Source organism: Arvicanthis niloticus, chromosome 3 (assembly GCF_011762505.2).
Source record: "Arvicanthis niloticus isolate mArvNil1 chromosome 3, mArvNil1.pat.X, whole genome shotgun sequence".
Taxonomy (NCBI): Eukaryota; Metazoa; Chordata; class Mammalia; order Rodentia; family Muridae; genus Arvicanthis; species Arvicanthis niloticus.
The window spans coordinates 96861151-96887691 of NC_047660.1; the positions used below are offsets into that span (position 1 = coordinate 96861151).

The 26541-nt window shown below is 44.3% G+C and overlaps 1 protein-coding gene across 2 annotated transcripts in view; it reads left to right on the plus strand.

The window, feature by feature from the left end:
* Positions 1 to 26541, plus strand: part of Ptprg (protein tyrosine phosphatase receptor type G) — a 670147-nt gene that overhangs the window by 501710 nt on the left and 141896 nt on the right. For both annotated transcript variants that reach the window (XM_034497422.3, XM_034497423.2), the window contains exon 6: positions 23550 to 23616. In XM_034497422.3, the coding sequence (XP_034353313.1) occupies positions 23550 to 23616 (67 nt within the window). The remainder of the gene's footprint in view (positions 1 to 23549; positions 23617 to 26541) is intronic.

The window sequence follows — 26541 nt, forward strand, 5'->3', positions numbered from 1 at the left end:
GTCTGTCTCACTCCCACAGCTGGCTCATCCTGTGATTGCTTGTGTCTTCATCTGAATTGTCGGTAGGCTCAGAATCTCAGATCTGTCATGAGTGCTGAGTGATACTGGCTGAGATCTGTGTGGGAACTCACATACAGAACTCACTCTTGGACATGGCATGAGGAAAGATCTCTAGGGGTTATCTTCTGACCTCTAAAGGTAATGCACACATGTGCAGCTGTTCACTTGTGCTTGCACGTGCACATTCACACACATACACACACACACAGACACTCTCTCCGGTGCCTCCCATACAAAAATAAAGTGCAGCAACAACAAAGCACCTTTTATATATGTATTCAGTCCCTCACTCATTATTTTTTATTCACCTTGGGCCACCAGGATTAGCAACTCTTTCCTTCTCTTTCATGCTTCTGAGGGAGGGGAAATGTAATCATTTCCTTATAGAGTTGTTAGTGACTGGTGGTGATGAGACAGTGGGTATCTCTCCATTCTCACTGAAGCTCTCCAGAGTAAATTGTGTCATTTAGCAGCTGTTTCCTTCCAGTTACAAACCCACCCACCCAGCCACCCCCCTGGAGCTGACCTTATGAAGAATTCTTTGCCCTCTGTCAGCTAGGGTGCACTGGTAGGAATCTTAGGGGTGCTTTGAAGCTCCATTCCTGTGGATTTGCTGTGGCCTGTGCTTCCTGGTAAATTTCTCCACTGTAGGCCACTCCTCTAGATGTCCTCTGGCCAGCAGCACTCTCAGAGCTTCTTGACTCTTTTGAGGGCCATTTCTGTGCTGCAGCAGCTTGCATCCTGACCACCTCTCTGCTTTAGGCTGATTATTCCATCTCTGAAGCTCAGTAGCCCAGCCTTGGGGGGAGTGTGCTGCTTCCTGTACTAAATTCCTCCTGTGTTGCTTCTCTTTTTCTTCCAGAGGTAATAACTCCCCCCTGCTCAAACTCTACATCCCTTCAGGGCCCTCTCTCATCCTGCCCATTTTCAGTAGTTAACTACCTTTTTACTTGCTAGCAATTCTTTGTATGAAAATTTCCACATTCAAATTACTGGTGTGGTTTCTGTCTCCTGGTGGGACCCCAGCTGGAAGAAAAAGGGTAACAGAAAAAGCCACTCATGACAAGGAATTAATTGCCACAGAATTACCAACTCATGACTGGTGCTCTATTTTTCTCAAAGTGCTCAATCACTGATTTTACTTTAGTCTGGATTACATCAGATATTCTGTAGTCAGGTGCCAAATATTCTCACCAGCGTGACTGCATCGAGTGCAAAATAAGTAAATATCCTTTTATGACTTGGTAATATGAAGCCATTTATCTGCTCAGTGGAGTTATTCAACAGCATCTGCAAACTGGCAATAGAGTAGGTGCTTTAAAAAAAAAAAAATCAAGACTCAGGCCCTGCCTTGCAAGTTTCTTAAGGAGATAGGACCTGTATGTGTTCAGAAGGCTACCCAAGGAGGCAACTGAGTCTTCACGGCAGCCTGCCCTGGCGTTTGCATGGCCTCATATTTCTAGACTAAGCAGATAGTGCTCTGTCATGTATGGTCTATTTGCATTTCTAAGTGCTTGGGCATTTACTTGTTTTTTCAATTGTTTTCCCATTTATCTACACTCATGAAACTTGCTTCTGAGAAACACGGGAGCTAAATTTTCAGTGATCAATGTAAAGAAATAGTTTATGACAGTAGGCTTCTAGAACAGTGTCGGAAGCATGTCTATGGGGATTACTAGAAGCCAGCTGATCAGAGTGAGAGCTTTGGAGTATGCTATGGTGTAGAGATTGGAAGATTCAAAGGGGAAATTTTTCTTGTGTGGACAAAATCTGTGTAGCTATGTTGACAGTGTCTTCTATCTCTTCATATACACACATTCTCTACAATAATGTTTAGGCAGTCACCACCTAGAATTGTTCTGGCCAGTCTCTTCCATGGAACGGGGTTCTCCTTGCTGTGTCTCTTGTCAAGAAGTTAAATCACTCTGACAAGCTCAGCCCTTGGAGCTATGAACCATTGCTGGAGGTGGCTCTCTGGACTGCCCCGTTTCTACTCTTCTTCGAAATGTTCTCAGGACATGTTTGACCTTGATCAACTGCTGGGAAATGCTGTCTAATCTAGTGTATCTTTCTAGAGACTGACTGCTTTAGTAAAATAAAAACTGTCTGAAAAATGCTGCAGTAAAGGGAATGTGTCATTTAAAACCAGTAGCCCTGAGCTAGTATTCACCATGGGTCTTTTTGTTTCTCCTATAGACCAGCTGTCCCTACACTTAACTGATAAACAAATCCCAGGGATCTGACTGTTGTTTCCTCCTGTGTCCTTCCATACCATTTCCTGATAGTGAGTGTGGGCGAATCTATATGAAAATTTAAGAGTATTTGCATGGTCTCTGTTGTCCTTGAGTCTTTGAAGAACTAAATAAATGGTGATGGGCCTTAGACAGAAATTGTGGATAGAGGCTGTAGGAGACTTGTGATGAAGATTAACAGTAGCCATGATGCTAGATTGAAGCCCACTGCCACCTCATGTTTGTGACTATGGTGAAGTCTCTCGCTCTGGCTCCAGTTGCAGGAACTGCAGCATGAGGAGAATTGTTAGTTCTACATGGAGAATTGCTTGTTTCACATGGAGACTGTTTATTGGTACTCAGTATAGAGTAGTGTATAGGCCTTCAAAGCTCCACCTAGCTAGCTAGGAAGGCTCCTGTTAAGGTGTTACTTGTCAAAGAGTTAGTACCATCAGGGAATGATGCCAACCAGGTGTGTAAAGGCCCATCTGGTGTCCCTCGAGAGACTAACTGCAAGGTTAAACAGGAAACACGGCCCTGAGATTTGGGCATGCATCCACACCTGTGAGGAGAGGACCTACCAGAGTGAGAAAGAAACACAGCAACTCACACCCAAGGTGCCCCTTCTAGTTTGACACCAGATGTCGACCTTTGACCCTTTCTCCGAGTCCATTCTTGCAGTGGTCACATGGAGGTCTATTTCTTCAGGTCTGTCTTCCTGTCATTACAGCTGAAGTCACCTAAAATCTCATAAAGAATTACATAGAAGAAAACAAAGATTACTGACTGAGAGCCCATGGATTCTGCATCTATTTTGAGAAAAAAAAAATGGTTTTTGTTCTTAAAGTTCAGGTCAGGATAAGGCTAGGTTCTCCATAGTTTCCCAAGAGATTCAGTGTTGTCCCCCTCTGTCTCTGCCTGGCTGCATGTGATAGGACACAGGAAGGAATGTAACCCTACTGTCACAGGAAGCTTTGCTTTTATGTCAAAAAAGCAGGGAATCTGAACCACTGTGGCAGCTGGACACCGAGGTGCCCGTTGCCCCCCTTGGCTCTAGGTTGGTCTTCACTGAAACATTTGCTGTCACAGGGGTGTGGATAAACTCAATCCTTTTAAATTCGTATATGTCCTAGTTTCCTTTCTGTTGTTGTGACAAACACCTTGACAAGAAACTGCGTGGTTTAGCGAGGGTTTATTTGGCATACAGCTGCAGGTTCCAGTCGTTGTGGAGGTGTAAATACACGCAGCTCATCTCTGCTTCACATCCACAGTTAAGAGCAGAGAAAAACGGTGCTGTGCTCACTTAGCCATGTCTACTCTTACACAGTCCAGTATCCCACACCAGAGAACGCTACCACCCACAAGGGGCTGTGTCATCCTGCAACAATTAGCAAGACAGTTCCCAAGAGACAAGACTACAGGCCAACAGGGTAAATTATAAAAACTCTCTTCCCACGGGATTCTAGATCAGCAGTTCTTAACCTGTGGGTGCATTGTACATTAGATATCCTGCATATCAGATACTTACATGATGATTCAGAACTAGCAAAATCACAGCTATGAAGTAGGTACAGGATAATTTTATTGGTGACCCCCACCAATAAAATTGGGGGTCGCCAATAAAATTAAAGGGTATTAAAGGTATTAAATGTTATTAGGAAGGTTAATAAGCACTATTCTAGATTGTTGTAGATTGTATCCATTGACAGTTGCAACTAAGCAGTACAGTCCACCCCCTGCCACCTTGAAGCCATAACTCCCCAACTCTTGTCTCCAAAGTCATTCATATGTTAATATCTTAATGTAAACTATGGTCTAACCTTAAAAGTCCCAGAGTCTTTAAAAGTTCCAACACTTTAAAAGTCCAAAGTCGTTTAACTGTGGGCTCCTATAGAAAAATAAACTTACATATGTTTTCATTCCAAAATGTAAGGATGGGACATGCAATAATCTTAGGAAAAGCAGGCCCAGCAGCATGAATCAGTGTAGTTCACTGACACATACAGTGTGTAATCATCTGTGCTCCAGAGGACTTGGGCAGGCCCTGCCCACTTCAGCTCTGCTCTCAACAGAAAACACAGCTTCTCTCATAGGAATAGATAGGCCCCCTTGTGTTGGAATGGCGGCTCCTGTCCAGATAGACCACACCAGGCCACAGCAGTTCCACGTGGCAAAGGTTTTATTAGGGAAGAACAGGGAAAAAGAGGAGAGAGAGAAAAGACAAGGGAAAAAAGGGTCAAAGGTGGGGAAAGGTTCGCCTTTACCACTCCTGACAGTTCTTCTTGGTGAACATTCAGTGTTCCTAACATTGGAACTAAGGCTTTATCTTTACTAGAAACTTCTCAAGACAGCTCTATAGGGAATCCTGGGCTGGTCACAAGATGTTTGGCCTCCAAGACTCACTCAGTCTTGTATCTTGCATGACTTCATCATCAGTACTACAGGGATGCTGCTTACATTGCCACGGTCAGCTCAAGATGTAGTCTGGCTTCCTTGGATTCGGATTTCCTGTGTGCTGATCCCAAGGAAACGTGTTTTGATTTTGTCAGTGAAATCTAGAAAGTTCCACTTCAATGGTACCAATCTCTTTGATAATGACAGTACTTCTTGGCCCTTGCATGGTCAGCACATATACATTCTTGGACAAAACAGCAGCTGAATAGCACATGAATACCCCACTAACAGCAAGGTTCTCTTCCCTTCTGAAACATGATCTGGGTCTGTGCCATCACTATTACTTTGAGCATTCCAGTCTTCTAAGCTCATACTAGGAAGACCCATTACTCTCTTCCTGGAATCCTCAGTAGCTATTCCAGACCAGAATTGGAAAGTCTTGATAGTCGCCCCCTTAAAAACAGTCATGAATAAAACTCACACAGTCAGGTCTGTCTCAGCAACACTCCATTCTCAGAACCAGTTTCTGTTCCAGTGTCCCTTCTGTGGTATAATGACCTGGCAAAAAGCAATAGAGTGGAAATAAGGTGGATTTGTTTGTTTGTTTTTTGGTTTTTTTTTTTTTTTTTTTTTTTTTTTTTTTTTTTTTTTGCTTATAGTTCTAGATTATATTATAAACACACTGACAAGTTAAGATAATCTAGAAAATTCCTCATTTAAAACTCTGGATGTTATTGTTAAAAGTTAAAACTAACAACTAAAATACATATTTGGAAGATATGCCAGAGCATTAGAATATGCTATCAAATGTGATATTCATATAACTATATCATCATTTACCTGTAAAATATTTTTAATATTGATATCATTCTTCTCAGATTTGTGTGTGTGTGTGTGTGTGTGTTTTGTCTGTCTGTCTGTCTGTCTGTCTACCTGCCTGTCTGTCTGTCTATGTTTGTGTGAGTGTTCATGAAGGTCAGAAATATATCCTATGTCTTGGAACTGAGTTATAGACACTTTTCACCCACATGATGTAGGTGCTGGGTTTGAAACCCTGGTCCACATGATGAACAGCAAACTCACTTAACCACTACCCTATCTTTCCAGTCCCCAAGTAATTTTAATATCAACATTTGATACAATGTGTTATTCAAAATGAAGCTAACTCTTTTGCAGCTCTAAAAATAATCCATCTTGGGCAATGGCTTAGTTGGCAAAGGGCTTGCCGTGAAAGCAACAGAACAGACTATGGTTAAATCTCTGTAATCTTTACATTAAAAAGAAAAAAAAGGCTAGGCATAGTTGCCCGAATTTATTACCCCAGTCCTTCAGAGACAGAGACAGGGGGATACCTGGGGCTATGTAGGCTAGCAAAATTACCCATTTTCATGTCAAGTGAGAATCAGTGTCTCAAAAAGCAAGGTGTGTCTAGGCATGGTAGTTTATGCCTTTAATCCCAGTACTCTGAAGGCAAAGGCAGGTGAGAATCTCTGAGTTTGCAGCCAGCCTGATCTGCATAATGAGTCTAGGACAGCCAGGGCTTTGTAGAGATCCTGTCTGTAAAATAAATAAAGAACCAGGGTGGGTGGCTGCTGGTTAATGAGTCCTAAGGTTAATTTCTGCAGTACATGCCTGTAGCTACTCAAACACACACAGTAATTGTGTTTGTAGACATTTCAAGTAACATGAAAGTCTGGTAAGGAAAAAAGTGAATACCTCAGTCCATCCATAAAGAGGGAACCACTTATATTTGATTTTTCTTCTATTAGGTATTTTAAGGCATATTTATGAACCCATGTTATCTATGTAGAGTGAAACTCACCTGCTAAGTAGTTTTGCCCCTAGCTGTGAATGATGGCCATGTCTGAATGTTAGTACATGTCACTTTTCCTTCACCTTTTTTAGCCACTGGATAGTGTTACTTTAAATGCTTACCAGTACTTATGGAAGTAGGAGGCAGTTGATGGATTATTGGGTGTTTGCTGTTTTCCTATAATGAACAGCACAGAAACAGAAGTGCTGCATTCATGTTTGTCCCCCTACTTAATTTCCAAGTGTTTTTCCCTTCATATTAATTCTTAGAAGTAGATGTTAATCAGAATACTCAGATTCTAAAAGTACCTGGTACTCATCACAGTACTCTAATCAAGCATGCCAGCACTCACTTGGTCATTCCACAGGGACTGTTTTAGGTTGGGTGGAGCTCATTCTTGTTCCTCATAAGGTTCTTGTGCTGTCCCCATATCATCTCTTCTTCCTCTCCACCCGTCACAGCCAGCTTCCTTCAAAGGCATTCAATGTGTGAACGACCGAAAAGTTAGGGCAGACTAAGGACTGCTGACCTCTACAAAGTTAATTTTTAAAGTGATTTCTTCAAACTCAAATTACCTATGGTAATTTATACTCTTGGACTGCGATAGGGACATAGCCTTGCTAACGTGAGATTTGACTGAATGCTTTAATTATACAGAGGCCCAGTCAGAGCTTGTATAATAAATTTCCAAGGAATACATAAGTAAAGAATTTTCAGACTGTCATCACGTTAGCTTTTTCACATGGCATTCTACCCCCTGAGTATTTTGAACCCTCATGGCCTGACTACCAACCAACCAGCAGCTTAATCTCCATCAAGTTCCACTAGAGATACCATAGAGAGTATCTAAAAGTCATAGATAACCTTCCTCTTGCCTTATCTCTCCATATGAATGCAGATGACTAAAAATCTCATGCAGAAAATGACCCCCTTTTGTGGGGAGATTTAAAAGTATCTCTGGTTCAGACCCTCAAGTAGGTTGTGGTCTCTACTATGAATCAACAGGTTTCCAAGAGGTAGGGGTATAAGCAGATAGGAGCCTCTGAAATGACTTATGGAAGAGGAAAGACCATGAGACTCATGCTTGCTTTCTGAGAACTAAACCCAAGACCCTTATTCATTTCTGTTTACTATCTAGAATTTGATTAGATAAGAGAGTATACCAGGCACAGCACTGATTGACCAAAGGCATTTTCGAATGATTGGAGAGGATGTAAGTCGGAGGTTATTCAAAATAAGTTCCTGAGCTGGGGGCATAACTCAGCAGTAGAGCCCATGCTTGCTCACTGAGCAGACTCCTCAGCACCAGAGGAGGGTGGCACTTAGTCTGATGTCTGTCTTACTTACCAGTCAAGCTTTCTGTATATTGTAAGCAACTTTTCCAATTACAATAATAGCCAGTGTCATGAGGGGCTTATTCTATAAATGGATTATTGCATCAATTCTCGTGACAGCCATTAAAGGGTTTATTGTTGACACTATATTTCCAAGTTAAGGGAATTAAGTCTTGAGGAGGTTAAGTGGTCTGGCCATCCCAACTCAAGTCTTTATTTTTGACTGTGATGCTCTGCCAGCTTCTGCAGTGTGGGGCAAATTGAGGATCTGTTCTGTTTCTGGGCCTATGCCTTTTTGTACCCTGGGATAGGGTTGAAGTTAAGGATCATTGCTATGCCGCTTCTCTTCTTACATCCTGCTCAGAATTCTCTGCTGTTGAAAACCCTTCCATAAACTGCATCAAACTGGTGGCTGTTTCTGCCATAGGGAGAGGATTTCTATCACCAAGGCCCATCACTTGATAAATAGTAATCAACTATGTTTCTCTGTGAAGGCATTCTCTACAGCACTGATAAGTGCCCCAGCCCCTTGAGTGCTGGGATCAAAGGTGTGTGCCTCCACACCTATGTAAACTAAGAGTCATTGTGTCTTTGCATTGTTTCTTAGTAAAACTTCTTATTGCCACCAACATAAATGCACTCATTTTCCTGAAAAACTTGAAAAGCCCATAGGCAATTAATTTAAAATAATGTGTCAGATTCAGCAGATCAATTTTATGTCACTGAATCCAGCACACTCAGACCCTAGGATCTTCCAGGGTTGTAATTGTTCTCACCTGCTGTGACACTAAGCATGGGAGCCTACACCCCAAGACTTGTTTTATTAGAAGCTGATCCCACATGGATTACTCAAGAGCCCTTTGCTTCTTGAGGGCTTTAATTTGTTTGTGAAGTCAAGAAAACTTCTGATGTGTTTACAAAGGTTCCCTCCAAAATAATAGAACTGGAGAGATGAAAGGGATAGTTATCCCAGGAGGTTGAGTATCTGTCTTAATGGGGTGAATTCTCCACACTGTCCTATGCACAGAAGACCTACACTGTGCAAATATCACAAGGTGAAGTCTCTTCACTCACTATGCAGTCTTTCCGAATCACTTGGCAGCGAATACCACTCTCATGAAGAGCTTTTTTTTGTTATGGGTATGGTGTTCATGTGATGCTTACAAATAGTCAGAATACTGTGACTTGGGTGGTTTCCCTGTCATGGTTGGGAGACTCCTTGTGTACTAGGCAGACCCTTTGGAATGACCATTCATCAGCCATTTCTCAAAGAAGTTTTGATGTGGGGGGTGGGGGGGGAGCACTAGGATTCTTGCTGCAGGGCAGCATCAAATCAAACAAATTCAGTCTGGCTGGACTGCTAATGCTGCATCTGCCAGGGTTTACATCACTGTTGGTAACTCACAGGGTTTTAAAGCCTCGCAATAGGAAGAAAAATCTCCCTTTTATGGGCTGGGGATGTGGTTCAGTTTGTAGACTGCTTGCCTAGCATACAGGAGGCCCTGGGTTTCAATCCTTAGCACTCCACAAATAGTTATATTAACCTTTACAGTCCGGAGGTTCAGAAGTCCAAGGTCATTCTCCACTGTGCATAGCATTCCAGACCAGCCTATATACAAAATCCTGTCTTCAGCAGTGGTGGGTAAGGGAGTTGGGGGTGTACATAGTCTTCTCTTTCAGGTTTGGGGGCTTTGTTTGGTTTTTGCTTTTGTTCCCATCTTAGTGTTATGGGTGTTGAGGTTCTTTTGCTCTTATCCAAGGAATTGAAAATAAAGGTTCACACAGAGTAACAGAATAACTATGCTTAGAGAAAAGGGATAGTACAGATTAGAGAGAGAGAGCTGTCAAGATTGATTGCAGGCCACAGAAGGGAGAGTTCTCCAGGGTCCTGGCTACAATTCCAGGCCAGTAGGAACACTGTTTGTCATTGCTATGCTTTTGTTCTTGCTGGTTGTCTTGAGTTGAGAGGGAATGATTGCAGCAGAGGGGGTGTGTGAGAACCCTGTCTGTTATTCAGGATTGAGGTTACTGAACGAGCAGCCAGACTATTTTCAGTCAGGTTAGTTTTGAGACAGATGGCTTTCTTAGTGACCTTTCTCAGTATTGTGATAAAATGCCTAGTATATATGACCCCAGGAAGGAAGGAAGGAAGGAAGGAAGGAAGGAAGGAAGGAAGGAAGGAAGGAAAGAAAACAGGCAGGCAGGCAGGCAGGCAGGCAGGCAGGCAGGTTTCTACTGCTTGCTGTGGGGAGGTTTCAGTCCATGGTCTTTGGCTCCATTGGTGCTGGGACCATGGTGAGACAGAACAGCAGAGTGATGGAGGAATTTGAAAGAAACCCTCACCTCAAGGGAGGCAGGGAGCAGAGTGCTACAGGAAGGGACCAAGGCCTGGCAGCCCCCCAAGTACCATACCATGGTGAGTTATTCTACTCTACAATTTCTCCACTTCTGAATAGTCTGTTTGAATCTCTGAGAGCCCAAATCTTGTTATTTTCTCTTCATCTCAGCATTGGTAATTGTATTAGTCAGGGTTCTCTAGAGTCACAGAACTTATGGAATGTCCCTCTGTATTGAGGGAATTTATCATGATGATTTATAATCTGTAGTCCAACTAACCCAACAATGAGCAGCTATGAATGGGAAGTCCAAGAAACTAGTACTTGCTCAGTCCCAGGAGGCTAATTGTTTCAACTGGCCTTCTGTATAAGCTGGAATCCTGAAGAAATAGATTCCAACAGATGTACTGGCAAGTAAGTGCAAGCAGTCAAAGAGTGAACCTTCATTCTTCCAATGTCCTTATGTAGGCCTTTAGGAGAAGGTGTGGCCCAGATTAAAGGTGTGTGCCATCACGCCTGGATCTGGGCCTTGCTTTGTCCCAGGCTGACCTTGAACTCAGAAATCTCCTTGCTCTCAGTCTCCTGGGATTAAAGGTGTGTACTACGTTGCCTGGGCCTAAGCTTTTCATGGCCACTATGGCTCAAGATCTCCATGCCAAGATCCAAGTCAGAAACTTGTCTCTTCTAGCCCCAAGATCTGGATCACAAGTGAGCCCTCCAATTCTGGATTGTAATTCATTGTCAAGTTGACAACCAGGAATTGCCACCACAGCAATGAAGTTCAGTTACCACAGCATCCTAGGCTGAAGACAGAAGTGAGGAGCCGCAGACTCATCCGAGTTAGACCCAGGGTGTGCTCCGCAGGCAGAATCAGCTAGAATTTCTGAATGATCATCAAGAAAGGGAGGAATGAGCGTTCTACCCAGGTTCCCTGGGTGAAAAGCTGCTAACATTTTCTTGAAGTGAAGAATTGGAAGATAAAAGATTAAGGCAGTAGTGATTGAATTGTAACTGACTCACTCAATCTCAGAGCCCCAAAAAAGTTGGTCTGTGTGTAACTAGAAGCAGAATAGATATGGATTTCTGTGTGTCTGTGTGTGTCAATCTGTGTCTACCAACATGGTTTCAAAATCTTTATACTTAGGTGTGGGAAAATAGGTCATTCAGTAAATATTCACCATTGCAAGCTTAAGAACCTAGGTTTAGAGCCACACAACCGTGTCAGAAGCCAAGTGTCATGGTGCACCCTGTAGGGCCACTGCTAGAAGGCGGAGACAGAAAGGTGCCTGGGGCTTGCTGGTCAATCCATCTAATCTAGTCAATAGCAAGCACTAGGTTCAATTAGAGACCTTGTCTCAAAAAGTATGGCCAATAGTGATTGAGGAAGATATTTACTGTCTTCCTGGCATGTACAAACATATTCACTAAACACTAGCATGTACACATATACACAAACAAAAGATAAGTTAATTTAAAAATCCCTGCATTTAATTACTAACTAGTCTTACACACCAACTAGCTGTTTTAATGGGCTCGTTGCATTCAGCTTAGGAGAGCCGTCTGTCTGGTTTATCCTAAGTCATTTCTGCTTCTAGGCTCTTGTTAATGACAGTTTTAGAGAAGCCAAGTCTCTCGGAATGTTGCTGAGATTCTCTCTTGCCCATGGAGAATCCTCCGCCCACTCCCATTGAACTAATGGCAGATGTAAAGTGCTGGAGTCCTGGTGCCTGAGTGAGTGACTTTATGCTCTGTGGAGAAAGTCACATTATTTTCTCAAAGGAGAGAAAGTTGCCCCAGTGAGGCAGTGATAGCTGGGAACAAACTTTGTGGTTTTCCATTCCGTTCTGCTACAAATGGCACGTGCTATCAATCAAAGCCTGCTGGGAACGATTCTGTCTTTCCTTGTTGCAATTTAATTTTATCCTCTGCTGAACTCAGGTACATTTTAAATACAAAGCTGAAGTGCTTGGCTCACATTCATCCAAGTCCTCTCTGAGATGGGCTGGACTCATTTACACCACCGCTTAAGAGACAGGAGTTCTTCTAATTAGCAGATGTAGATATGTTTACCCACTTAAATAATCCAATTGTAATGTCTAAGGCATTGCTTAACTGAGGCTCTTAAATCAGGTACTGAGACAGATTTAATAGTGGCCCTGATGCAGTTGTCACTGGTTGTGAATGAAGCGTGCTGTTCAGATGAGTGAACAGGTTTATTTCAGAGGACGGCAACAGGGAGCCCGTGTCTCTCTTATAGTGGCAGGCAGCAAGCCTGTTATGTGGGAGAACCATTTGAAACAGGGGGTGGCCTATGAGGTATTGCTCAGAAGAGTGAATTGATACTTAATCCATCTTCAGAGACTGCATTAATGGAGCAATCATTCAGTCCTGAAAGGAAGCTGGAGTAGAAAGAAGGCTGCGGTGTGTAATGAGCTGCACTCAGTTGCTGGGATTCTGAACAGCTGCTCCTGCTGCCACACTGTGCCCTGTACTGTGCCCAGGGACACCTTCATGATGATAGCCTCAGAGTCCGTGCTGCTGTTTATTGCTTTCCTGTGTTTGGCTAAACATCAAAGCTGCTGAAATATCTCTGTCTCAGAATTGATTATTGATGCTTAATTTCTTTGCTTGCTGACCTTTGTCATTATTGCTGCTCCGTTTTCCTGACTGGAAACTGACTTGGAACTGCATTGCCCCACCCCCACTGCTAGCAGCTGAGGTCAGCAAAGGGGCAAGACCTAAGCTAGAAGGATGGAAACTACCAAATCCCTTTAGTGAATTGGTGTCACAGGGTAAGGGAGATGGCAGTGTGACAGTAAGGTCCCTCTTATATCTTCTAGACAGAACACGATTGTCAGCTATACAAGCAGAGTGCCATTCTTTGTTCAGTGGCATAACATAGTTAACACTCAAAGTTTGGCATATGGTATATGGTCGTCTGTTGCTACATAACAGATTTCTACAAGTCAAACAGCTTAAACACAGCACACACCCGTTGTGAAGGTTCTGGGTCAAGGTGTCTCACTTTTCCAGTTGATGTTGGGAGCCGACTTTAGTAGAAAGCGGCTAGATCAACTTTGCAGCCATCTGGAACCATATACCCTGACGAAAGATTTGGTTTTCAATAGCCTACAACAGCTGAAGCACACTCTGATATCCCACATATTTTGTGTTGCTGTTTACTGGCCCCAGCTGCAAGGTGCATGTGGTATCCACGCCTGCAAGGCATTGCGGTGCACGTGCTGTCCACGCTATAGACGCCTGTAAGGCTTATGTCATATCAACACCTGCAAGGCACGTGGTATCCACGCGCCTACAAGGCACGTGGCAAAAGCCTATAAATAGCTCAGAATTTCCTTCAATAAACGAGACTTGATCAGATGCCCTGTCTTGTCTCCATTCTTTGCGTCTCCTGCCCCTGCAGCCCCACGCTCTCTCTTGACCAGAGCACTTAGCTTGACAAAAGCGTTGAGGCAAAAGTGTTGAGGCAGAATGTGGGCCTCAACAGTTGAGAACTGAGGGTAGGCCTCACCTGAAACGTCCCTTCCTAAATGATCTACTTCCAAACTTGCTCAGGTTGTTGCCCAAGGTCGCACCTTCAGGAGAACTTCACTTCTACCCTTAGCCTGTTGCCAGTTTTATTTGTGTTTCCTGGTGATTTGGGCTTCTCCAACATGACTGTGAAGAAAGTACCGATGCCAGCCATCTAGGTGGGATAAAGATCTTTTCTAACCACACCAGAGAAGCACCCCAATTGCTTTGCTTCATACTGCTGCATCAGCGTAAACCACTCTAAGGCCCAAGGAACTAGGAATTAGGGATTACTGGAGGTCTTCGCAGAGCGACCCCAACCCAGCCTCCCATGGCTCTTCAGTACTTTCTTGAATGAATAAGATTGGGAAGCTGGGTTCATGTAAGTAGCTAAAGAACAGTGTTTATTTACCTGTCACCTCTTCATACAACAACAGGTACAGCCAACATTTTGACATTGTGTCACAACATTGGCATCTACAAAGTTCATATGTGAGAACTTTACACGGGTTTAAGAAAAAAAAAATCACAAGGCTAGAGAGATGGCTCAGTGGATAAGAGGACATGGAGGGACAGAGTTCAGATGCCCGGAAATCTCATAAAAAGCTAGACATGGCCTTGAGTGCCTCTAGCCTGAGCCCTGCGGAGAGTGCAGACAGGAAGATCTCTGGGACTTTTAAACACTGCCCTTATTGAATGTCAAGCTCCTGGTTCAGCAAGAGACCCTGAAGGGAATAAGACAGAGAATAACAGAGTATAGATGAAGTTACCCAGTGCTCCACTAACACAGGCACGTATACACACGCACACATACACACACGCACACACACATACACACACACACACACACACACACACACACACGCACATGCGCACGCATCTGTGCCTCAGGTGCACACAAACAGGTGCAGGCACCAGCACACATACCATCACAGAACACGCATATACCCTGTATACACCACAACAGTTTTGAAATACCAACAAAAAATCTGTAATATTTTGTTTGCAATTTTGTGCTGGGCCCCAATCATAGCTATCCTGGGGTTGCATGCAGCCTTCTGGCCATGATTTGTAGCCTCAAGTCATATCATTTTAATATTTTATTTATTTTTCTCTTTTCCCACCCAGTGTTAAAGGCATCAAACTCAAGGAGTTCCCCATATAGCAAGTGCTGTCCCAGTAAGCTACCCGCCAGGCCCCACTTAAGTATTTTAGACATGCCACCTCTCAGCTAGTTCCCTGTTCTGCCTCCCTCCATAATGTAAGCAGTGGCACTCTCTGCTCCTGGAAAAGGCTTTTCTCTTACCACAAGGATCAGTCTGGCGGCCCTTTGATCCAGTATGCCTTGTGTCTTGTATTTCTCACGCTGCATACATGGCGGGGATTTACAGCAGTCTCTGCACAGCCCTGTCTGGATCCGAGTCTTTTGTAAATGCAGTGCCTGGAGCAGCTTTTTGCTTGGAGGGAATGAAAAAGCAAAGGTGAGAGGTCACATCTAATGTGTTTTGGTTGAAGTCTCTCGTTATGCTGGGAAACAGCTGGCCCTGCTCGCTCCCCCAAGCTTTTGCTATTGTTGGGACATTGTGGTGCATAGTGGGGTATTACCAAGGGAGAGTAGGCACTGTTCAGCTCTGCCACACAGAGTAGAGAGAAACTTCCAGGCCAGCCACTGAGCTCGCAGTACACTGCTCTTTTGCCCCAGGCTTCCCCAGACAACATACATTTTTTTCTCTCTTTTTATTCCAAAGGTCATGATAATACCACCGTGAGACAGTAAGCACTGTAGCTTAAGACTCCGGGTGGAGCTTTATGAGTTTAGACTTTCACCTGTGCTTTTAGTCCAAGGGCCTGCACTCCTTGCAGAGGACAAGCTTACATGGAGCAGGTGGTTCCAGGACCGTATCATCAGCTGCTGGGAGACACATTTAAAGGCACAGAAACCCATATGACCCTGTGCTAGTGTCCTTGGCAGAATGCCTATCCTGCTCACATTCTCCTCTGCTTCTGCGGCTTTGCATGAAGGGTGAGGTGAACTGAAAGCCACAGAAATGGACTTGACCACCACACTGAAGATCCTGGGGGGCCCCATGAACATGTGTCACTGCCTATGTGAACAGTAAGCAAGCCTGTCTTGGCACAGTATGATATTGGGCAGATCCGTGACTTTTTCTGAAGATGAATAACTCATGAATTAACTAGTAACCACCAAGAATGTCAGTTAGTTACCAGTAATTAAGTCATGACAGGCTCTACTAAGGAAAGGGGAGTTCAAATCCCATTAGCACTTATGACTGTATTTCCTTTTTGCGTGGATTCTTTTGCAGGGGGGGCTACTGCAAAAAGGAATTTTCCATCTGCCCATGGCAACTAGTCCTAGAGTCTGTCTTACATCTGCTGAAAGTGAGGTGATAACCAAGGGCCAGGGCCTTCCCCTCAGACAAGGGTTTCTGTACCCTGAAGCTGTGGCGACACTTTGTGTAGAAAGCCATTAGGTCAGACTGACGCTCTCATCCTACGGTGTGTCTTCTATACAAACATGTCTTTGGCACATTCTATTCATACCTGTATGCAGGCTTGCATGCCTATGTGCATGTCTGGCTCTGTTATTCTTCACCTTATCCCCTCAAAGCAGTGTCTTTCAGTGAACCTGAAGCTGGGCTGCTAGTCAGTGAGGCCTACCAGTCCTCCTGTTCCTGTTCAACAGAGTGCTGAGGCTAGAAGCCCACACAGCCATGCTGGGCTATTGTTATATGAGTTCTTAGACCTGAACTCAGGTCCTTGTGGTTATAAGCATTCTTATCAGTTGAACCATATCTCCAGCTCTTGATCTGAGAATTTTCATAGTCCTACTTAAAGCCCCTCTTCGGAACAGGAATCTACTCTTAAATAGATTTCATTTCAGGAAAAGCCCTACAGCCTTGCTGTACCCTCCCCTAAATGCCCCTTCCCCAGGCCTTGTGCCTCCTTCTGAAGCTTGTCCCCATTTTCCTCCTTGATTTCCTTGCCATGTGGGGTGCTAAAATGCTTCAACACCTCTGATCCTACATTTCATAACCCCGTTAGAGCAGTGACAGCCAGCAGACAACATGATATAGAGATATCAAAAGCGAAGAAAGACATGTGAGCATCCAGAACTGATGCTTTAGGCTGTACCCAAGAAGCATGGTATTTCTGAGTCCTAAATAAAAGACTAGAGAAAGGAAGGGTGGCCGGACTAGTGCTTAGCAGAGACTGATGTGGTAGAAGAACCCCCTTCTTGAGCATTGACATACTGCCTAAATTATTGGCAAGCATTTAATACTGGAGACTGGGAAGATGGCTCAGTGGGTAAGGTAGCTTGCCACATGAGCTGAATCTAAGTTTAAATCCCCAGCATACGCCTAAAAATGCAGGTGCAGCTATGCACATCCATGACTCTAACACTGGAGGGCAGAGACAGGAAGATTGCTGGGACTTGCCGGCTAACATCTGTCCTACTTAAGTTTCTTTTGTTGTGGTGTGATAAAGACCATAACCAAAGCACTGTGGGGAAGAGAGGGTTTATTTGGCTTACCAGGCCAGTCACAGTCTATCACTGGGGGATTTGAGGAAGGATCAGAGGCAAAGCCATGGTGGGATGCTTCTTATTTGCTTGCTCAGCTTAGTTTTTTCTGTACAACCAAGACCAGCTCCACAGGGATGGTACCACCACAAGTGCTGGGCCTCCTACATCTACTATTAATCACAGACCTGCCTCCAGGTCAATCTGATGAAGACATCTTCTCAGTTGAGGCTCTCTCTTCTTAGATGACCCTGACTAGTATATGGTTGGCGTAAACCAAACCAAGCAACCAACCATACAGAAAGATGTGCACATGCACACACACCCATGCACCCCTAACCAGCACAGAAACCCGGCTCCCAGTTCAGTGTCAGATTATATCTCAGGGGAACAAAGAGAAGCAGGACATGATGCCCAGCATCTTCTGGCTTCTTCCCAATGCACAAAGAGTTTAAACGTTAATAGCAGAAAGTAGACACTCTTAAATGCAGGTAAGTCTCCCTGCAATACAGGAGTGGAGGAGAGGCCAGGATGAAAATGGTTTGTGCCAGGAAGCTCTTAACAGCAAGAGATACCAAAGTGCAGTTAAAGGAAGCTGAGCCATTGTAGTCAGAGTAAAAGAAGCTAGTCTCCTTGCTGTGTGGCTCTTAGGTGAGAGAAATTGAAGGAGAGGAGACCAATATGGAAGTGGACCTCATGGGAAGCTCTTGCCTTCTTCCTGATCAGGTGTGTTAACCTCTGAATGCACAGTTATATGCTACCCCTATGGCTTGATGGATCACTTCTGCATTTCAGGAAGGCCGTGCAAACTCTCTGTTGTTTGACACATTCCCCCGCAGCCCTGGTTCATAGTTGAGCTCTACGCTCTGCAAGCATAAGTCTTTCCCCCCAAAGAGGCTGGTTATCAGCTGGATATGAGGTTTGTGGTAGTAAAGCAGCAGCTGGCAGTGTCGGATTTGGGGCAAGGAAGTTGTCTTGGCCATCCTATCTACCAGATGGCCAGGACTTGAAAGATTGAAAATTATTAGAATCTGAGACAAGGGCCAAATGGCACAGGGTTCAGGAAAAGACGATGGGAGTCTCTCTGAATGTGGCACACATGGTCTGCCGGGGCTCTTCTGTCTCTGTTAGATTTTGCTCTAAGTTGGAAATCAGCACAGCCCTGTCCTGTAGTAGTACCTGGATGATGAGCACAGATATATCAACAACTGAGACCCTGCCTACTTATTTAATAATAAAACCAAACCATGTGGTGAGCGATCAAAGGAAATTTGCAGAAGAAATTGATGGTTTATATTTCCATAGCTTATGCCTGGAGTTAGTCTTGAGTCCCAAACTCCCTCTCAGTTTCCTGTATGGCAGTGTCTCTATGTATCGGAGATATAGCTGAAGACAATGAATGGCATTACTGAGAGCCCTCCATCATGTTTATGTGCCATCCCTTTGAAGGTGACTAATGCTACAGAGCTGCTCAAAATGGGAAGTGCCAGGAGCTGAGGTTTTCAATTCAGGCACAAAGTGTGGGGACTGGGGGTGTGCCCCCCCCCCCATCTTTTTAAAGCTCATTTGTGGAAGTGCTGGCTTCTCTGAATTACCATGCAACTTCTTTGATCTCAAAGTAGAAGGAAGCAAGTTTCAAGAGCCAGGAAGCCTCCCCGTGCGGGTCAAAAGTGAGCATCGTATTTCAAGATTGAGTGAATGTCAAGCAAACCGTGGATCTTTTGAAATTTGAACTCAAAGTGGGTATTTCTTAGAGCAAGCACACAGAGATGCTCAGAGTAGCAATGCTGCTGTTGGGCATACATTGAAGTGTAAGAGGCTGAGGTGACTTGCTATCCAACAGGACCCAGGCAGACACTGTCCGTGGCGAGATCAAGGCCCTGTGTCCAAGGCACTTTTAGTCCCCAGAGAACATTTTGAAAACATGTCCCCACTGTAAGGATGTAGACGCTGAAGCCGTGAGGGTTCATGCCTGACTCAGAGTTCCGTTTTCTCACCCTCCCTCTTGGCCTCTTTTAGCTGGAACGGAAACCAGAATGTAAACACAGGTTGCTAAAGCAGCCTTGTTCGCTGCCGACGCATTGAAAAGCTGCCCACATTGCTTAGCTGATATCCACAATTTTGTTTAAGTGGCAAATTGATTGAAACAGTCAGTGGAAGGGATTATTTCGGTGAGGGCTTTGCCTTCCTGGAACAAATCCACTTATTAGCATGCAGTTTAGCTTCCCCGCCCATGGACTGGAGAATGAGCTCAGTATTATTAGGAAGTTTCTTTGACTAGTCAAAAGCTCCATTTTCTTCCCTTTTTCCTTGTCTGTCTTCTCTCCAGCAGCTGAAAGAGACTATATAGAGACTTTGAATTGTAGGGTTGCTTTGAATCCGGGGTCAGGCCTTTGAGCTCAGAGGAGCCCAGGTTTGAGTGTTGAACTTAGAGGTGCTGTAATCACAAGTGAACAGAAATTGAGCTTGGATTAGTTTGCCTGGTTATTTTCTACTTGTATGTTATCAGTGGGTGTCAGTCATGGAGGATTAGGAATACCTCCTTTGAGCCTTCATACCATCAGACAAGACGAAATGCACTGAAGGGCCCCTGGACTGTAAAACGCCCCTTCTCATCTTGGATGGAGCTTCATGGTGCACTGATCTTCCTTATCTGCCAGGGGTGCATTCCAAGGCCTATTGCAAATGCTGAAACCTTGGGGTGATACCGGACCCATGATATTAGATTTTTTTTCTATCTATGCATACCTATAGTAAAGTTCAGTGGATAGATTAATTAATTGGTATGCCCATCAGAAAATTAACAATAATAACTAATTAGAAAGCAGGTATGGAGGTTCATACCTGTCATCTCAGCACTTGGGAAGTAGAGACAGGATGATCAGGAGTTCAAAGTCATCCTCAATTATATAGCAAGTTCAAGGCCGGCATGGGCTACATGAGATTTTGTCTCCAAACAAATAAACAAAAAAAAAAAAAAAAAAACTAATCATGGAATTTTTGTAACAATAAAATTGCTGGCATTGGGGCCCTTAGTTAATAAAATAAGGGCTACTTGAACCTAAGCACAACGGGGGCATCTTATCTGACTAATGAGATGGCAGGACTAAGGGACCAGTGGGAAGGAAGCTGACTGGATGTGGGCATACAGGGTAGTGAGCTGTATTTAGTCTGTTCGGAGCACAGTTGGCTATAGGTAAATGAAGTGTAAACAGTGAACCTTTGTGCACTATTTCTAGAAGGTTGCCACAGTCAGCAGCAGAGGAGCCTCAGCATTTGGAAGGATTGAGTCAGCTGAACTGGTCTGATAAGGAATCTTATCCGGGAACCTTTAAGATACAATGTGAGCAACACACGTTGGCAGGAGAAATTATTGGTATCATAGCTGTTCCTCCAACCTCGGCCTCAACATGCACTCACAGAAGCCATTGAAAGAAGAATGGCCCCAAGTGGTTGAAATATCAGTCAGGTTATTATTCCTGGATTCTATTCGTTAGTGAATAATGGTGGGATGAGCTCGACAGCTCTTCGTGAGTTGCAGGTGCTCAGCAGAGGCCATGTGGCTTCCAGTGGCCTCGCTCACCTTTTGGGAGTTGGCAAACTAGAAGGACACCAGCTGGGATCATCCATGTTCATTCCCTGTTCCCTTCTAGCCTGTGACGGGCCAGTGTGGGTTCATCTCATGATGGCCTTATGGTCCCGGTGCTTCGTGAGCACCTGCCTTTGTCACATTCACCAGATTCCCCTTATCCCAAACAGTAAGACAGACATTTTGTTTCAAAAAGTTATATACACCCTTGATGAGGACCACAAACACTGTAGAGCTGAGTATGGCAAGGACATCCAGGGTTTGACCGCTTCACCATCTCCTCACAGACTTCAGGAGTTTCAGTAATTTGACTCACATAAACATTTATATTCCCCTGAATCAAAGAAACCACCCCTGTGTTAGCCTCTTGCTGCATACTAAAATGCATGAGGTAACTGACTTAGGAAACATTTCTTTTGACTTACATTTTTGTGGCTTTCTGGTCCATGATTGGTTGCCCTCCTGCCCTTTTACTTTGGACCTGAGGTGGGTATTACATGGTTGGGTGAAGAGTAGTGCTAACCTCTAACCTTATCACCAAGCAAGCTAAAGAGAAAAAGGGTGGGCCTAGGGTCCCACAGTCCCCACCAGGGCATGTCCCCAGTGACTGAGAACCTCCCAACTAGGCCCTAAGCCTTAAGGGTTCCACCACCTTGAAGACAAAGCCTTAAATGCATTACTTGAAGACACTCATCCCAGCCTTCCTTCTACCGATAGCCTGTGATATGGATTTCTCCGTGGGCTTTTGAAATGTGACTACATTTAATAAGAGTCTCTCGGCCCTGCATTGCATTTTTTTTTTTTTTTGGCTATTTTTAAATTTTCAGTCAATTACTTGTAATTCATCTGTACAGGTAATTATAATTCATCCGTGGTGTTTACAGTAATTGGGTGTATGGGTGATGGAAATACAGTATTTCTTCAAGTATACTTTTGATTTGGTATATCCTATGGGTATTTGTCATATGTTGGCTTTTAAAGAATGTTTTACACTTTAATCTCTACATAGCCCTGGTTTGGGCTCAGTTATGCCAACTTCCAGAATTTTACCTTTGTGATCTAAGACTCAGAGTCTCAGTTCCCAGCCCTCCTCTCCTCGCTCCTTTTCCTCCTTTCTTTTTTTCTTTCTTAGTGTTTACAGTGCAGTGCCAACTTCCACATTACGTTCTTAGTCTGTAAACAGAAGACTGCATAATAGTCCCTGCATTCTGATGATACACACACACACACACACACACACACACAAACTTGGGGCTCCAAACATGGAAAAATTGACATTTTGCCCAGGAAGCTCCTGAAAGTGCTTCTTCAACTCACCCTTGCACACTGGCTTCCAACATCAGGTAGTTCTTTGTTACAGGGCACAGTTGTGAGCACTGTGAGGTTTTTAACAGCACTCCTGTTTTGTTCTCTCCTCACTAGGTGTCAGTGGTTCTATGGAATCACCCCTCCCCCCACCTTAGTGGTGACAACTAGAAATGTATGATTACATGTTCTCTTAGGAGACAAGGGTGTCCCAGTTTAGACCTGCTGCTGTGTCCTGGAGATGCTGGAGCAGAGAAAGAAAGAAATGTGTTAAGTGTGGATTATTCTCCAAGAGAGCAATGGCTCCTCAACAGGGCAGGGACATCTGCTGAAGCTGAAGTAGTGTGTGTCCTTTGTAGTTCCTAGAAGTTTGGCATAGGGCTGGCTCCAGATTCCTCTGAGTTAACTTGAAACAGCAAATTGGGTCTTGCTGCACATTGAAAGGTTCATCAATATCTCAACTTCATTAAGTTAGAAGTGGATTAATAGGAATTACAGCCCTTGAGGGGGGAAAAATGCAGGAACTTTGCTAACCACAGATAATGGATTTTGAAAAGCTCTTTATTTTTAGGGGAGGACAAGGACATAAATTGAAGTAGAAAGGACATATCACAACCCTTCCTATACCTATCACCTAAGGCCCTAAATGATTGGGCCATGGTCCCCTGTTGCCCCATTTTCCAGCTGATAACCACCCCTGCACTATTTGAAACCATACTCTAGACATTGTTATATTTCACTTGTAAATAAAATTATAACTATAGCATGCTGGGGAAATTTTAATCTAAAGTACTATCTAAGTAGAATCTAAAAGTTGCAGGAATGAGCCAGTGGGCCCATAAATAATGAGGCTTAGTTTGGTGAAACATCAACTTCAGAACAAAGATGAAGATAGAGACAAGATCTCCCGTAAGTTGCCCTTTCTGCGTCATTCTGCTTTGAGTGGCTCTTACAAATGTGCATAGCAAATGTGCATTTTCCCAGGGAACTGGGATCTTTACAGAGGAGAATGAGCTGGCAGGGAACTGGTGCATTTTCTAAGAAGAAAGGAAAAACACAATCACCAGAAGGTGCCAAAGCACTCAGCCAATGATGGATTGTTCTCTGACGACTTTCAGTGACTTTTTAGCCTATCAGGAACTACTTTTAATAAAATGGAGGAGTAGCTTTTTAAGACCGTGCTATGGAGGTGGTGTTTCTCTCCTGTTATAATGTATTCTGAGAAGTTTCTTTGTTGTGATTTAGACTTCCTCCCTTGATTTTATTGTGTCATAAATCTCTGGCATTTGGTATGTGTGAGACCTCACCAGCCTGCTAGATACATCCGGTTTCCCCTTCTCTCTAGAAGATTAAACTGAGGCTGTAGGAGCTGATGCCAGGACAGATTTAACCAATCATGTTTTCTTTACATGTAGGTCAGTCCAAGGGACAATTCTGCACTGGATCCTATTATCCACGGGTTGAAGGGTGTCGTACATCACGGTGAGTAAGCTCTATCTTCTTCCTTTAGCTAGAAAGCGAAGGGCTGGGATCTGTACCTGAAGGAATCAGGTTATCTCTAAGAGGACCAAGGGTGATACCATTCTTTGCCCTCAGATGCTGAAGGGCTCCAGAGCCATTATCTGATGGGTAAAGAGCACCTGCATATATAACCTGCCAAGGGGCCTGGGTTAACAGTGAGCCATTTGTTTCCCCTCAGGTGTAACTGTGAGTGCACGTGTTGTAAATCAGAATGCTCAAAGATATACAATTCTTAGGTGTTTCGTCTGCCATTCGTCTCATTTCTCTCCTAAAATTATTCCTTTTCAAAGTGCTATGTCACTTGTAAATATTTTTGATTTGCCTCTCGGATTTAAGGGGGGAAATAGAAGAAGCCAGGCAAGCCATTAACTTCACAGTCTGTAAGCCAGCACCATGCAGCTGCTGACATGGAAGGGGAGAGGCTGATGTTCTGTGTGGCAGACATCATATCCTCAGGCATAAGCCTGTGAGAGAAAGTAAGATGAATGGTTCTGTCTCTTCCAACTGGTTTTATTGGCAGAATTTCCCTGCAACTTTATTATCAGCCAAGGCATCATTACCTGGGGCACCGGGATGCTCTCGTCTTAGAAGCACCCTTGTTGCAGGAAGGTGTTGAGTCTGGATCCCGTGTAATGATTTGTAAAGTTTTAATAATCTAATTAGAATTCCAAAGACATTGACAAAAATAGCGTTGGTAACCATAATAAATCTCCCTCTGTTCCCGCAACTGTGATAAAATGTCTTCACACCTTTTGCGAGGATTGTCTTCTGACATGAGCCAACTCTGTAGAGTTTAACAAATATCTCTTCCTGGGGAAAGTAAACTTGTTATCAGAGTTCGATTAAGTTGGATTGAGCATTAATTGTTCTGTTCAGTCGTGCGGCAGGTAACAAGAATAAACCTAGTGAAAACAGCGAGCCGGGGGGGAGATGGCTCAGTCTGTAAAGTGCCCGCCTCATCAGCACGAGGCCTGAGCTCAGATCTTCAGCACACACATACATATCCAAGCTTGGCCATATATGCCATCACTCCTCTGGTGCTTGGGGGATGGGGGTGGGGCGGAGGCAAGATAACCCTGGAATTTCATTGGATAAAAGTCTCTCAAAAACCAAGGTGGAGAGCAAAGAAAACACCCAGTGCTGCCCTCTGGCTTCCATGCGCTCACTGTGTGCCCATGCACGCGTGTGTCCACCACCCGCATTATGCTAAAAACACATACATGTACAAAGAAGGGAAAAAGTATAGTGACTGAAAGCATCCCGTGGAGCTTTTTCACCTGAAGAAGCTTACGTTGCTGCCTTCCAAATCTGTTTTTAAAAGCAGCTCTGTCCAACCCCTTTCCAGGAATCGAACCCAGGGCCTCACTGTTAGAAATATTCAAGCACTGAGCTGTCTCCCCAGAGCTACACAGTCATTTGTGTCATCTGTGAGGACCCTTTTCTCATGACCTGACTACCTTCCCTAAACCCCACCTAATTCCATCGTTTTGGACACGAGTCATTCAGAAAGGGGTGCAAATAATTCCACACAGGAACACTGTGTCTGACTTAGGGAGGGATGTGGTGAGCCAGGTCCCTCCCCTACTCTATGACAGGAAAGAGAGTTGCAAACAATGTTTGCCTCCAAGAGAAGCTCATGTATGTCTTCAGCAAAACGGAGATGCATGCCTGATCGCAGGCAGCCCTGCTTTGACCATAGATGGAAATTGCCCCAGCCAGCTCTTATGCAGAGGGAACGGAAGGGAGGCCCTTCTCTTCTGAAGTCCTTGCTGTTTCCTCTGTTGGTACCTTCTCTTTCCCCCTTGCATGGTCCCCAGGCGTGTTTCCACAAGTATGCCCAGTAGTCTCAGTTCAGCTCTTGCCTGTCAAAGGACTCCTCCCTACACACCTCAATCCTGTGACATCGTCCAGGTTTCTTTCTCAAACATATCTGGGATGCCTTTTTTGTTTATCTGCTTGTGCAATACCTCCCCAAGCTTCAATAAAGTCAGAAAGGTGACACACTACACCTGGCAACAGAAGCTGCTCAATAAACCACAGCTAAATGTCTAAGTCAGATAAAACGTACACACACGTACAAGGGGAAATATCCACATATAAAAATAGAAAACAAAGGGGAGGGAGGGACTAAAAACCTGAGTCTTGTCTCTGAGAAGAGAAAGTATGTGGGAGGCGGGGTCAGAAGGGACATCTTGAAGAGTTGGAAAGACCTTTTGTTGAAGCTGGATGTACTTTGATTGAAGGTCCTAAGAGAGGTTTTGTGATCTGATTTGAAGGAGCATAAATAATTATGCCTTTCACAGATTCTCTGGCTAGGGAATGATGTTGCAGATGTGTGAAGTGCAAAAGAATCTAAGTGAAAGAGAGGTTTCCCATAGGGAGGAATGGCCTGGGAAGAGGGAGGCATACTTGATACTCTTCATTCTGAGAGCAAGAAGAAAAGTGTGAAGCTGCCCCTGCATGGAGCCTGCATAGGATGGTCAGGGACCTGTGTGGTTCCCTGCTGTGTGCTCATTGGCTGGTTCGCTATGGTAGGGGTATTCCATGAAGACACAGAGAGAATCTGGAAGGTGTGACCTCACCTCAGCTTGTCTCAGGAAAGAGTGTCCCAAGGGCCACTCTCACAGGACCTCCTCTGCTTCAGTTTGGAGTGGTCCACCTGATCCCCACCCTCCATCCCTTCCCCCTCCCCCAGTGGCGTCTCTACTTGTGCACCCTTTCCCTTAAGATGTTCAATGGAACTTATGAGTAGTGTCTTTCATTCTTCCTGTAGTGGTTGACACCTAGGACAGCTAGGTGCAGTGTGTGGGGCTGGCCTGTGGAATCCATACTCATGGAAGGAGCCTGTGGTTAAGCAGGCCATGGCTTGAAGAGTAGCCAGTTACA